At 40.6% G+C, this 15,745-nt stretch overlaps 1 protein-coding gene across 1 annotated transcript in view; it reads left to right on the forward strand.

Annotated features, from left to right (window-relative positions):
• The first annotated feature begins 449 nt into the window (after nucleotides 1-449).
• Nucleotides 450-15,745, forward strand: part of LOC140346673 (transmembrane protein 132D) — a 244,938-nt gene continuing 229,642 nt past the window's right edge. The window contains exon 1 of the mRNA XM_072432849.1: nucleotides 450-602. Coding sequence (XP_072288950.1) covers nucleotides 500-602 — 103 coding nt within the window. The 5' untranslated portion in view covers nucleotides 450-499. The remainder of the gene's footprint in view (nucleotides 603-15,745) is intronic.

Genomic DNA, 15,745 nt, shown 5'->3' on the forward strand with positions numbered 1-15,745 from the left:
CGGAGAAAGCTCAGCTCTCTCGAGGTAAAGCCAGACGGCACCGGAGCAGGACACGCGGAGCGAAGGAAGACTCATTTTGGATTGTATTTAAAGACTTTTGCCATTACGCGTGTGGTGTTCGTCTATGCGATTTCTACAGAAGAGTTCGGAATCCACTTTGCATCAACTTTGACAGGTTAAAAAGTCCAAACGACACTAGACCGTCCCATTTGGATAAATAAAGTGGGATAAGGACGCAGCGCGCCGCTGAGGAAACGTACTTCTTAAGTCTGATTGACTGTAAGATAGGATCTGAAGTCATTTGAATTTCTTTTAAACCTCTGAGGAAATTGAAGGTAAAACACGCACCGCCATCAAAATGAGATTGTTGGTGGTATCGATGCGATAGTGATCTGCGCTCGGAGATTTGTGAAAAGAAGAGAAAAGAAAAGCTGAAGCCCCGTGTGTGTCCAGTCACCAGCCGAACAGTTGAGGAAGAGCCGAGTGGTCAGTCGGGAGGATGGACATGGAGTCGGGCAGTGGAAGTCAGTGTGCGCCCCGGGGATCGCGCCTCTGGACCCGGCGTGTGCTGCTGCTGCTGCTGGGACTCCTGCAGTTTCATGGTAGGTAAACACACACAACTTGTTGCCAGTTTAAAACCGTGTATTTTTTATATTAAACTTCATTTTTTACACTTTCAGTAAAAGGTGCCACTTTACAATTTGAGGTCTGTGTCTAGTTTGGCTTGTTATGGATCAGATCTGCGTTGTGAGAATCTAAAGTTTATAATGTGGAATCATTTCTCAGTTATTTCATTTGACTTTATCGCGGTAGATTAAGCGGATTTTTCTACAGCGGGATAAAAACGGTTACATTTAGTTTGGATCTTTATGCCTGTTGCTTGATGTTTGCTATTTATTTTGTATTAAGCCTATTGTATTTTTGTAAGCACGTGAGTGGATTGCCCCGGTCTAGGAGCACGTCACCCGCCAGACCGGTCCAATTTCAGCTCCAAAACGCGTATTGAGCTTATACGAACTGCTTGGTTACAGCCCTTTTCTATTTAAGAATAAGTGTTTTTTTCAATTAAATTCCTGTGGCTCTTGACTCTGTTCTTCTAAATGCACAAAGCATCTTTTACGCCAAATAGATCCTTTTTTAAAATGACCCTCTTGGAACGCTTTGAGTATATCCAGGTCAAGAAGCTTCACTATTAAATTCAAAATAAAGTCACGTGAGGATCCCAAGAGACTTGTGGTCCGTGGCCCCGTGTGTGAGTCATTGTATATTCCACACAAATGAGTGCTTTCAGTGCGCGCCGGCCGTGCGGTGTGCGCTCTCTCGCGGCTCAGTGAGCACCGCGAGCTCCGGTCTGTGCGCTCACCGTGGAGCGGACCTACTGCACATGGGGCAGGGAAAAGGGCGACGTGTTGGGAAACAGCTGTGTCCGGCACGAAGTTTCAGTGGCCAGAGGAAATCAGGCAAAACTCCATTTTGCCCATCACGTCACGCTTGTCGTTTAAGCCTTAACTCCTGGCCTGTAACTGCCCAGACTCCAGACCGTGTGCCAGTGCAGAGCCCTCTGTGCCCTGTGCCCGGATCAGCCACCCCACTAAAGAGCATCTGTCATCTTTTCTCACGGGCTCCATGTCTCTGCTCCTCTCACAGTCTAACAGCATGGCTGTATTAGAGCAGTTTTATTGGGATTGCATCAGGGAGCCCTGACTCTAATGCAGTAATGGCCACCTCAGGCTGTTAAAAAACAAATCAACAAGCTTTCCCTGGATCACTGTCTCTGAGCTGACAGCTGCACGTGGCATTAGCATTTGGTCTGGCTTATTTATGGCACCGAGTCTCTTTGTGTCACTGTACAGCCCAGTATTATAGACACTATGGGGCAACACACAAGACAAGCAAGGACAACACGTCAAAGTATAAGAAATATGCTCCACTTTGCTTACTGAATGGATTCTAAAAGCACTTTTGCTGTATCTCATTTCACAGTAATTACATCAGGGTGAAGTTTCGTCACTCAGGTTGTCGACAGGTTCACAGTGGAGACGTGCAGTATTTTAACAGAAACATTGTGGGAATTCCAGGCACATGTGGGTGGCCGAGAACGGCTTTGCATCTGTACTTTTATAGAAAACTTTCAAAATTTTAAATTTTAAATCAGCCCTCGTGGAATCACATATAATACTTCAACTATACGTTGTATATCATATTTTTATTATAAAGGATGATTTAAGCTGGTGCAAATGTACTTTAACACATTCCTGTAATTTTTTTAAGCAACACATCTGTTTTTTGTGTGATCTATTTGAGTAATTATTTTTTATCAGCAATCAATGCAATCTTAACTCAAGCACATTATTAATCACTGACCCACTATCCAATTCAATCCAATCCAACTTTATTTGTACAGCACATTTTCCCAACACAAAGTTCCAAAGTGCTGCACAGAGTAAAAAACAAACACTGGCAAAAAATTAAATAAAGATAAAACAAAAATAAATAAATATGTACAAACCAAATAAAAACTAATTAAAAACAATATAAAATAATAAAGACAGAGGACCACACACTGCTCTTGCCGGGTTAAATGAGTGAATCAAAGTTTTTAAACAAGACTTAAAGGCATCAACTGTAGGTGCAGTCTTTATGTGGGAGGAAGAATGTTTGGGGCCGACTACAGAAAAGGCCCCTGGTTTTTGAGTCTCATTTTTTGGGACGAGAAGTTGTAACTGGCCCTCAGACCTCAGCGGGCGCGCATTAACCCTAATGAGGTCTGAAATGTACGCGGGGGCCAGTCCATGAAGCGCTTTAAAAACAAACAATACAATTTTAAAATCAACTCTAAAGTGAATGAGGAGCTGGTGCAGTGAGCATTAAACAGGTGTAATATCTATGCGGAATTTTAAACTAACCATAAGCGTGACAGGTTAGCTTGGCTGATACCAGTGTACAGTGTATTACAGAAGTCAAGACGTGTAGGGATTAAAGCACGGATCGCCCGCTCCAGGACGCTAAAAGATAAAACCGATAATCGACTATAGCCACACCAGAGTGATTAAACCGCCTTCGATACTTTTTTGCTTTCACTGGACACATTTCATTCAAAATAAAAAAAAGAAAGTAAAAAAAGAACACCTTTTTTGACAGGAGAAGATATTCTTGTAGAGAGCCTGTCATGCGCCATACAATCTGAACTCTTTGTAATGGCGACGGTGAGAAACTCATGACACTCTTGTGAGGAAAGGTCAGAGACATAGAAACCACAAGGAGAGAATAAAGGAAATATTATTCAGTCATTTTTATATGGATGGAAAATGTACAGATTTAACCGTGGGTTCTCTCCGGGTTCTCCGGCTTCCTCCCACCGTCCAAAGACATGCATGTGTCAGGCAAAATTGGTGACTCTAAATTGGCCCTAGTGATTGAATGTGAGCGTGAACTGTCTGTAATGTCTATGTCTCTGTGTTGGCCCTGCGACAAGTTGGCCACTGTCCAGGGTGTACCCCGCCTAAGGCCCGAAGTCACTGGGATAGGCTCCAGTCACCCGCGACCCCGAAAGGGAACAAGCGGTAGAAAATGGATGGATGGATGGATTTCTAAATGGTCTAATATGTGTTCACCAAACTCTCTGGTTTGACTTGGAACTCATTTTGTCTATACTTAATATGTCAGGAATATAACTTTACCAGTTACAGCATGGCTTTTTTGATTTCCTTGACAAATTATAGTGTAAAAAAGCATCTTGGATAGTGACCTATACGTTTAAGTGCATAATAACCTTTTTTGTCTGTGAGCAATGGTGCCATCTTAATAATTATAACTAACTTAATATTCACATACTGTTGTCTTTTCATTTGTTCTTTTTTTGTTCTGGAAAAGTAATTACATTGAATTCAACAGAAGATCTGTTACACTTTTCCCACGTTGGGCCGAATAACTCAATAGTTTTTTTGTTTTTTAATGAACGGTAGATATTTGGTAATGAAATAACTGCTTTGTAAATAAAAAAATATACCCTGCACTCATTGATTTTTTTGGGACCACGTGGCTTCTTGACCTGTTGACATGTTTATGGGTCTGGTTAAAAGGGCTGCCAGTCAATTAACCAGTCTACTGTGTATTAGTTGACCGAAATTTGTTTCATTCGACTGTGTTTTGTTTAGATTATGAGACTACAGCAGAGAGGAGAAGACATGAAGTGAAGTAGCTGAAGATTTGGGAGTGAATCATGAGTTTAATCTGACTTTTACAAACAAATACACTGTGTCCTTGTACGTTTCCATATAAATAGTGCAGTAGTATTCCTGTGAGTGCAGTTTAGGTCAGATGCATGGTCAGATCATAGATACTGAAAGGTTTTGAGAGCTTTGGCCAGTTGCACACCACTGTTTCCTTTAGTCAACTATCGAGCGGCAAGGCATTTCTTTAGTTGAAAGAAGAATGTCTTAAGTCGACAATAGCTTTACTGGCTAATGATGAGCGTGTTGTTTTGCTTTAGAGTAGCATGGACAGCCGCTCTTTGCTTCTGCTACTATCTTATGTGTGTGTGTGTGTGTGTGTGTGTGTGTGTGTGTGTGTGTGTATGTGTGTGTGTGTGTGTGTATGTGTGTGTGTGTGTGTGTGTGTGTGTATGTGTGTGTGTGTGTATGTGTGTGTGTGTGTGTGTGTGTGTGTGTGTGTGTATGTGTGTGTGTGTGTATGTGTGTGTGTGTCTGTGTATGTGTGTGTGTGTGTGTGTGTGTATGTGTGTGTGTGTGTGTGTGTGTGTACACGTGTTTTGTGCGTGTTGGTGTGCAATCTCAGGTCTAGAAGTCATGACTAAGGCTCAACAACTGAGCTAATCACCACACATTGCACTTGGCTGATTAGCCTTTGTTTGTGTGTGTCTGAGTGTGCTTGATGAAACAAGGAATTATGGGAGACCAGCAGAACATAATCATTTTCACCATGTAAAGTATTTCTCTGTAGTTGAGTATGATTTCAATTGTGGGCAGAGTTAATGGTTTTGCTTCGTTACTCGGTGTAATGTAATAACCCAATATTAAATGCATATATAAAATGAACTGTGTGATGTTTATATTATGTCTGGTTTGGGCCTGTTTCCCTAGTTTTGTCCTCTTCTAGAATGAGTCTAGTCTACATTAAGGTACTCTTTATTTACCAAATATAGCAAGTAGATGTAAAACATCTTGTAATTCAGCTGTTTTCATTTATCAGAGTTAAGAATTGGCACAAAAGTACATTCGCTTTGACTACTAGGGATTGTATTGATATTATTGCTTCCGAATAATGAAGCTGTATTTCTGTGCATCTTTCTCACTCCACATTCTTCTCCACATTTCTTCATCTTCACATCCCAGTTTTACACCTATCTACCCCTCCTCGCCCCCTCCTCCTCTCTGGTCCACCTCTGTGTCTGCATCTCTCCTTTCTAAGCGCCTCTTAACCAATCCTCGGAGAGTGTGTGAGCCGCCTGGCCCTTAAATGATTTTCTATTACCGACGCCTGTTAACAGCGCTCCATTTGATCAAGCTAATGAAATTGAAAACTTTCATCTAAGCCAAATTGATTTCAAACCTGAACCAAGTGAGGGAAAAAAAGACGAAACGTTGGTAAGCATGCAGGAGCGGCGTGCTAGTGGAGCGCGACATTCCCTTTACACGCACTCAGGAATCAATTAGGCCGTCTGCCTCCTCTTGTCCTTGGGAGACGGAGGAGCAGAAGGCCTTTTCTTAAACCATGTGGGCATGACAGCGTGGGGACATCTGACAGTGATTGAATATCTGCTCTTTGCATATGGATTTGATATATAGATTCTCTCTCAGGTATTTAATGGCATTATGTTCTAGAAATGATGGTTGGCATATGGAATAGGAATGGTAGGGTAGGAGTCACCTACAGAACTGTGCTGAATTTTGAGACTATTTAAAGCAGGGATTCTTTGTTTTTAACATATTTTTGTGGCTTTATAATCTATGGTTAAAAATCACTAGTTTATTGCAAATAAGAAAGAAATATGTACCAATGAGTAAAGAAAACTGCTAAATATCAGATTTTCTGGTTCAATAAATAAATAATTCCACAGAACTCTACTAAATGTAAATATTTAAATGTTTCTTGAAAGGAATCTTTTGACATTAAATAGTGTTTGATCTCAATTCAGGATTTCTTTAAACGTCTTTTGGATATACCGCACAACGACTTGATATTTCTGTTATCAACTTTCAAAATTGCTGTAACTTATTCTTTATTGTAGATTGCCTCATCACGATGGTTTATTAATAATTGAGTTACTGATGACTGAATATGTTTTAGGCCAGAGCTAAAGTAGGTCTTATAAGATGCAAGGAGTAATGCATATATTTTATTTTCTATATATGTCAAAAACAATTGTCCTGTATGTAAATGACTCCTGGCCTGGTCTCTACTTGTACCAACAGAGATCAAAGTCAACCCGCTGGACTTCCACAATCAAAGAAATATCCGTTGGCAGAAGAAAACGCTCAAAATGAAGAATGAAGCAAAAGTGTTGCATGTAAAAAAAAATGTGTTTTTTGAAAGCCTCCCTGAGCGCCACATCGTCGCCCAGGGGTGCGTGCTGTTCCCGTCATCACACCAAAACAACACTCACTTCTGTGGATCACTATGAATTATTGAGAGTGTAGTTTCAATAGCGACGAGCTGCACATTGGATTTGTCTATGGACAGGCTTGTAAATCTGAGCTCACTTTGGGCTTTAGAAACAAGAGTGGAAAAGTTTTAGTGAGTTGCACATTCATCTCACAGTTTCTTCTTATATTAAGGTGATTTGCTTTGATTTTGAGTACTTGTACATTACTTTTACATGATGGTTTAAACTAAGAACACATATGAGGCAAAATTGACTTAAACATTGTTCCCTCATCAAAAACATACCTGGGAGTTGGGTTTTATTTCATTCACGCTTGCTTATTTCATCCTGTTTATTGGCTTTCCTAAATGTTCAGATTTCACTCCGCCCCAACTACAGCAGACTCTCAGACTTCTTTTCTTCACTCAAATTGCATTCACTACAAACAGTGATGTATTTGCTTATTCCCATTGCTATTTGCTGCTAAAAAGGGTTTTTTCCCCATGGTTCATGCCTATTACTGTCAGCAGAGGTAAAAGAAGACCTATTGTGCTTTTGCCTAATCTATAACGCCCATGTATCGTTATGTTGCATTCTGGACATCTTAATAATGATTTAAAACTACTTAATTAAAAAACAAATCTTACTTTCCTGTTGAAAACCGCCACGCTGATTTAGATAGAGATATTTCTCTATTTCTTCGATTTTGCGAATAGGTGATTCGAATAGGTTTCCTTTAAAAATGAGGTCGTTGCTTTTAAAGCAAGTTCTCCAAATATACACATTATTTGAAGCTCTAAAATAAATAACTTTAAAATAAATGTCAAAATATGCAAAATTATTATAGTCTTGGATATGCCCCAAAAGTATGCACATTTCTGCCTTGTCTCTGGGGATTCAATAGATCATGTCTGTCTTTAATATTTAGATGAATGTTGTGCTGGGCGATATTGACTGAAATGAAAATCTTGATATCTTTTTGGGAGTTTCCCGATAACAATATTATGTTACTCCAACAAGATGTATTCAAACTTGTCATAGTTGATTTTCACTTATTTTCCGAGAAATATAAAATGTCTGTAAAAATGTATCACATGTGCAGAAATATGACATTATGCAAATATTTCAACATTTACAACATCACTTTTTTATTTTTATTTTTGATCTACTCTTTTTGTAGCATTTTTTAAACTATAAACAATATCCTTGATATTAAAATGTGTTATATTTTTTTAAAGCAACATTCACAATGCCTTAGCTTGTGTATTTTCTCTTCAAGTCCATGCTTTTTTTTCCCTTCTTGTATTTTTGACTCACTTTGTTTCTCCATATCTTCCCTTAAACACCTGCCTGTCTCCAGATATTCGACTTCCCACCATGTACTTGTTGTTTGTGTGCTTGGAGGGGCATGAGCTTTGAACGCTGTGCTTAGGGCTGCAGCAAACATTTTGATGGCATTATTCACGGTCTGAGAGAGGCAGCCAGCTCCGGAGAATGGAAACAGTTAAGAAGAGTGAAGGGGGAACATTAAAGGGCCAAACCAGGGCAAGATCTGGGCAAAAAAGCAGAAAAAACAAGATAGGGTGGATGAAAACAGAATTAGTTTTTTGGAATGGGGCAATATTTAGACCTATGGGGCCTGCAGGAAGGAGTACAAAACAAAGACAGCAAAAAGAAACACAATATGAAACAAAAAGAAATGGAGGGATTCGTATTTACTGATGTAGGGGGAAAAAAGCCATAAAGCTAGCATTAGGCACAGCAAGCGATTTAACATTTTATTGAGCGATGCTGTTAGCCTGTAGGGCCAAGCATTACAGTGGAGATTTTCCCTATTTACAAAGCTGCCGACGGCTCCGGGTCTCCATCTCCATAGTGTTTAACATGCTGAACTCAGCTGCAGCTCTGCCCATCAAAAGGAGACGCTTGTATACGATCTGGGCACGAGTCCCCGGGGCCAAGGGGGGAGAATGGGGAGGGGCAGGAAGGGGGAGGGGCCAGAAAGCAGGGGTGGCAGGATTACCGCACAGCAGGCGATGGTTTTAAGAAAACACAGGGCCCCAGCAGGCAGAAGTATGGATATATCTGTACACAGACTTCAAGCAGGAAAACGGAAGGCTTTGTTCATTGGCAATTTCTACAAAATTCAACCCTGCTCCATAACCTGTACATGTGATTCCATACTGACTCGATCAAAACATAGTCCTTTGAACTCATTTGTAGTATTGATCCTCCTTTAAGGACTAGAAGACCACCTCTCGCCTCAATGAGCTTTTGGACTCGTGAACACTTTTTAACACCTGTCACTTTAATAATTCATGTAAATAATACTTCACCTACTTCCCCTATTTGCACTGCTAGTTTTGCTCTATTGTTCTGATTGGCTGTATATTGTATTCAACTTACTTTTCTATTATTACACATATATTCATTTTCATACTTTCAACACAATCTATATTTTTGCTATTATTCATTGTTGTTCAACGTTTGAAATTGTACTATAATGAAAACACTACACTTTGGATGTTATGTCACTGATAGTAACAAGAGTAAATATGTACATAAAAATCAAACACCTCCCTGTTCCCAGTGCATCATTGTTGTATGACTGCAGAGTGATCAGTGGTGGTTGTGGCCCCTGGCATCAGTTTTATTGGTCAGGCCCTGGGCAGATGTGGTTACAGCTAACCACCACAAATTGTAGAGAGTGAATGAAAAATGTAATGTTGAGTGCTTTGGCTATCAGGAAAGAGCAACATGAACATTTTCAATTATTTACACATTAACATTTGTACCTCGGAATGACTTACCATTGGGACCTTTCATTAATTTCAGCAGTTTGATACCACTGATAGCCCAGTCAAACAGTGTCTTCTGTGACTAACATTTACCTAAATTAAATGTGGTGATAAACACATTGAATGTTGGCCACTGCAGTTAATCAGTCTAGTTTTTGAAATAGAAATGTAATGTAGCTTATAGTTATCTTGTTTTGCTTTATGAGTAAATGCATACAATACATTTGATCCATATATGATGTTATTTACAATGGCTCTCTATATTCTCAGCTGTCATTGAGTAAGACAGATTGTGACCTTGACCAGACAAAGCCTGTCTGTAGTTCCACTGCCGCTGCTTAGTGTGTGTGGGAACAAACAGCAGCGTAAAGGAAATGCTTTCAATACAGTGACCGTCTCCTTTGTCTCCAGAGTATTGAAGAAGTAACTGTGAGTGTAGAGTACAAATTGTGTGCAGGGGACTGTTTCGAACTAAGCATGACTGCATTCTTTGTGCCAGTCTATTCTGTGCATTTCCCCTTCTGCTTCAGTATTTGTGAAGGGCTGAGGAAGCGATTATCTGGCCGTTAACAAACCTCTTAACGAACCCCACTAATGAACCTTGAGGGCACCTCTGAGACGGCCCCGGCACGCCACCGTAATTAGACTGGCAAAGAAGTGCTCGTTATGCAAACGACTTCCAGTTAATCTGCATATCCTTACCTGAGACACTCACGTTGCACTGACAAATGTTTACTCAAAGGCAATGAGGAGGAAAGAGAGGGATGAGTCCAGAGAGACAACATCAGAAGTGAACTAGGCAACAAAGAACATTGAGAAATAGAAATAAATAATAATAAATAATATTTTTTTTTTATTTCTCTAGGTTGACAGATATTTATATAGTCATCTCTATATGTGTATATGAATTAGTTTAGAATGATAGTACCTTTCAAGGAACAAATCAAAATGTATTTTTGATTTAATGTTTGCTTTACAATTTGATTAAAAGCCAATAATTGCAATGTTCTGTTTACATCTATATCCACTTAAAAAATAAATAATTATAAACAACTTGCTGTCAAACTAACAGTTGATTCCTTAACCCAAAGTCTATTTTAAAACCTTATCTTGGCAGTACACCATAGATGGCATATCGTAACTGAAAAAAAATGTTATGTGTAAGATACAAGTAGAGCTATTTCTTAATAACCCACTCAAATCTAAAGTTAGTGGAAGTTGGATTGGGAGCTTTGCCAGTCCAAACGCTTCGCCAGCATCGAGCATCCCCTGGTAAAACGGCACGCGCTCGCTTTTACAAGCCAAAATATGAACACGTCCACATGGCAACACAGGAGATTTTGAAATATGTTTATTGCAAAAGCGCTTTTTTTCTAAATGATCTAATTTCCCAACGCCAAAAATTAAATTCACCACTCGGAAAACTACCTTATGTTCACAGAATACCATTGTGTGCTGTGAAGTTTGGAGTGGAGACGGTGGGTTGTCCTGCACTGGGATGACCTATAGTGTGTGGTGAAGCATGAGAGAGCGTTCTGATTGGTTATTGGCTGGAGAGTCCCGTCCTGGCAGCGGTCTGTGGGGGTTGATGGCTTTGACCTCTGAGAGCCTACAGGGTTCCTGATGGATCACTTGCCTGGGCCAACATACTCCTAGTGGTACTCTGCAGATAGTTTGTCTGGATCTACTGTCTTTTGGCTCACTATGAAAATAAAGATACATTTGGGAAGCGTGTAGTCGTTGGAAGGAGTAGACTTAACAGAGGGTGCCGCTCAGTGGATGACTGAGAATATAGAGAGTCATGTGAGCAAGCTGCAGCGCCGTGAGTTTGAGTCTAGCTCAGACGGTTTGCTGCAGGCCCTTCCCCAGTCTCATCCCCATTTTATACTGTACTGTTCTGTCTAAGAAAGCCTAAAAATCCTTAAAAAAGAGAAGGAAAAATGTAAGCTAAGAAAAATACGTTCATATTCACTTATTATACATCTGCTAAATGCAACTCCACCCATTTAGACCCTTCTTTCACATGAGCGATCGCAGAGACATGCCTGGGACAGTCATGGTTCTCATCCATCGCCTGATTGGATGAAAAATGATTTTACTGCATCCATTGTGTATATGCCAATATCAACTATGTTTCAACGTGCCTCGATGTCTCACAGAGCTGGGGAAATCTGCCTTTTCCTCATATGCACCTTGGTCTTGGAATAGTTGCTTTAGTGTTGCTTCACAAATTCAAGAAAATTGTTAACATGTGTGTTGATCGAGAATTTGTTATGTTTTAATATTGTGATTGACTGTAGTAGTAATAATAATTTGGTCGGGACAGTGCATGTTAATGAACATCTGTGGTCCTGCATTCACTCTCACAAGCACACTCTCATTCATACACAAGCGTACTGACATTCCAGCAGTCCAAGTACTCACCAGGCCCATTACAAAAGACATCCTGAATCTCAATGGGACCTCCTGGTCAAATAAAGGAAGGGAAAAAAGGCAATATCGGAACTAGAACATCCAAAATCTAAGGAATTTAGTTTATACCCACAGTTGTTTTCAATCTTTTCAATCTTTTTAAACTCTCTATTTCCTGTAACGTCAATTATGCCAATGTGCACAAAATGCTACGGGAACTTATTATTTAAAACATTTCAGAACACAAAGCACGTTCTGTTTCTCAGCTTCGGTTCCCCTCTTAACACTGACAACCGAGATTCAACTGTCTGTCACTAAACATGATCTTGTGCAGCTGTTTGCGTGCATCCCACTGGCTCATTAGTGCAGTGCATCAGAGCTTGTTATTTACGATGGTGTTTGTCTGGTCTGCCGAGTCGTGCCAGTCAGCAGCCATCTTCTCTTACATGCATACAGCTCATTGTGTTTCATATACTACGCAGAGTCACACAAGTCTGTCTTATCTCAAAGTGCACAAGCAAAGCACAGCGCCCTCCTCTGGCCCATAGTCCTCTGGGTGACCTTGGGTGAGCTTTGCCAGGAGCGGCTGCTGTGATTTCTACGTAGGGGGTCGTGGAGGGTGGATAGAAGACCACGATCACACAACCTCTCCCCCAATCTATCCTTTCGTCCAACTGATGAATGAGAGAAAAGTTTGTTGCCCTTTTGTTGACAGATGGCTGTGGAGCTTTTTTCTTTCTTTTTTTGCTTGTTGTAGTGCATTTATTATCGCGCTCGTCTTTTGGATTCCAGCTCCATCAATAACATCATTTATTTTCAAATTGTGCGTGAATGTGGTTTGGGGGGAAAAAGGGACGTTGACGAATCACGAGCAAAACGCGTTGTTGGACTTCCTGTTTTGCAGCACATGCCAGCTGAACAACTGCTGTGCCATACAGCTCTATCGACAAGAATAATGTGACCGTACTTTTTTTTTTACTGTTGAGCCATTTGCTGTCACACAGAAAGATGGTAATTTATAGTCATCATTAAAGTGAAGCCAAAACAATGTGCGCGAAAACCACAAACCACTTGTTTTTCGTTCCTTGTAACCTTATAAATAATATAACACCACAATAACATTTAGATTCAGATTGGGAATATCGCCAGTATGTTTTTGCAAGAACAATTCCCAGTATGTGTTTGTCGGGGACCACATGAGTATTTTTAATATTGATTAGTAACTTAGGGCTGTAAGCTGTTAGTTCCTTAGTCGATTAATCGCTCAATCGCTTAGTCGACCAAGATTTGTATTAGTCGTATTTATTTTGATTGATATTAAATGTTTATATGGATTACAGCAGACAGGAGAAGGCTTGAGGAGAGTTTACTGGCGATTTAATCATGAGTTAACGCTGCCTTTTTAAAAATAAATGTGTTGTTTAGTGATATACATTTTCTCCATGAATTCCCTTGAGCTTGTTGATAGTCTTGAGCTTTGAACTTTTTCCAGTGCCTTTTAATTTACTAATTGATGCTTGGCGCATGTCTTTAATGCATCAAGTTGACTACAGCTCTAGTTACAAAAAGTAATTCAGGGTGGACTAGTAGAAGTCGTAATAAACAGTAGAAGCAGTAGAAGCAGTAACACAGCAAAACCAAAATTCACTATTAGCTTATTGCAAGTACTACTACTTTGAATACAGGCTTGTTTCTGTCCTTTATTGTATTATTCTTAAAGAGTTGTAAAAAAGTAATTTCTACAGCAAATGCGTCAATACTTTAAGTAATAATTTGACTGACTGATGGACCAGGACCAGTCTTTATGTAACCTCAGCACATCCCCATGCTCTTATCCCTCAATGACATGTCTTCTTGGCATTAAGCCTTATGTGTACCCCATACATATATGTGGGGGTGCCAGTGTGTATGTGTGGGCGTGTGTGTGTATGCGCATGTGTGTGGGCGCGTGTGTGTGCGCATTTGTACGTGTGTGGGCGTGTGTGTGTATGCGCATGTGTGTGGGCGTGTGTGTGTGTGTGTGGGCATGTGTGTGGGCGTGTGTGTGTGTGTGGGCGTGTGTGTGTGTGTGCATGTGTGTGCATGTGTGTGGGCGTGTGTGTGTGTGTGTGCACATGTGTGTGTGTCGCCCTCCCATCTGCCTCGGCTGCCATTTTGAGGAACTACTGACATTTGCCTCCTCTCTCCATCAGATACATTACTGGGCACAGGCCTCTGACATTTCAGCCTACGCGTGTGTCCCTGCGCCCGGTGTGTGAGTGAGCGTGCCCATCGCCACAAGTCACAAAAGCCACGCCCCCTTGACATTTTATTGGATGCTAATAGTATTCATCCCCAAAGCAGCTGGACAGTGGGCGGGCTTGCTGACGTGCGTCTATAAATGGCGCCCGTCTATCATGCAATTGTAGTAGTAAGTGTGTAGGTGCATGCAATTGAATAGTTTTGTGTAGTTGTGTGTGCGGAGTGCAGCCGATAAAGGGTTCTGTTTTTTCAGATAAGGACTTCCACCTGCACCTCTGTGTCGCCGCTCCTCATTTGCCCACCCTTGCCTCTTTATCTTCCATGGCTGCAATTTCTGTCTGTATCATACACCTTCATGCTTCAGTCTGACTTTGTGAACTTCAACAACTTTCCAGTGAAAGTGCCAAATTTAATTAAAAGTTAACATTTAGCACATTACAATACAATACGTGTATATATTTCTTTTCTCAGGATCTTAGCACAGAGCCATGTATTATTATCATAAGTAGCAAGAAAACTAGAAACTATGTCCTTTGTTTTTGTGTGTAGTAGTAGTAGTAGTAGTAGTAGTAGTAGTAGTAGTAGTAGTAGTAGTAGTAGTAGTAGTAGTAGTAGTAGTAGTAGTAGTAGTAGTAGTAGTAGTAGTAGTAGTAGTAGTAGTAGTAGTAGTAGTAGTAGTAGTAGTAGTAGTAGTAGTAGTAGTAGTAGTATAAATGTTGAATTCGTTCATAATAAGACAATAGCACGCCTTATACTGTATTAAAACAAGATTTTTGTCTATAAATCTGTGCATTTCCTCATCTGTTTTTCTAAATGACATTAAACTGTTGCTCTCCTTTAGGAATTGAGTGTGTATGTTTATAATCAGATCAGCTGGAGCAACATCTGAGGAGGATTCAGGGAGTGATCTGCACTTTGAAGCAGGACTCTCTTCTTAGCCCACACCAGTTAATAAGTGAAAATCTCCTCACACATACAGATAGAGCAGGGACGGCGGTGTAAGTGGTGCACAGCAGGGCTCCACAACTGCCCGCGGCTCACTCCTCTGATCTCACTCTCAGTACAACTTCCCATATCACTCACTTTGCATATACCTCCGCTTTCAAGTTGTCGTGCGCAAATAAGGGCCAGCGCACATTGGCGGCGTCTGTGAAGAGTACAGACAATAGAACTTTTGGCTCGAGAATAGGGCTAATACTCATGGAGAAGCATGCAAAAGAGTGAGAGAGACAAGCCAATGTGCTGCAAAGTTAAACGCATTCTCACAAATGACTAAAACTTTATAAATAGGAATTCAACATAAAACACAAGTTTTAAAGTTAAACAAAGTTTGCAGCCGGCAGTGTTTCTGGAGTCTTTTTCTCAGCACAGAGGCAGAGGGAAGAATGAAGGAAGAGCAAAAGAAAAGCTGAAGGAAGAGCAAAGGAATAGTGAAGGAAGAGCAAAGTAAAAGCGAAGGAAGAGCGAAGGAAGATTGGAAGAAAGAGCAAAGGAAGAGCAAAGGAAGTGCAAAGGGAGAGCAAAGGAAGAGCGACGTAAAAGTGAAGGAAGAGCAAAGGAAGAGTGGAAGAAAGAGCAAAGGATGAGCAAAGGAAGAGCAAAGGAAGAGCAAAGGAAGAGCTAAGGAAGAGCTAAGGAAGAGCTAAGGGAGAGCTAAGGAAGAGCTAAGGGAGAGCTAAGGGAGAGCGAA

The sequence above is a fragment of the Eucyclogobius newberryi genome, unplaced genomic scaffold (assembly GCF_026437365.1).
Source record: "Eucyclogobius newberryi isolate DKJ021-1_F unplaced genomic scaffold, fEucNew1.0.hap1 SCAF_6, whole genome shotgun sequence".
NCBI classification, from domain to species: domain Eukaryota; kingdom Metazoa; phylum Chordata; class Actinopteri; order Gobiiformes; family Gobiidae; genus Eucyclogobius; species Eucyclogobius newberryi.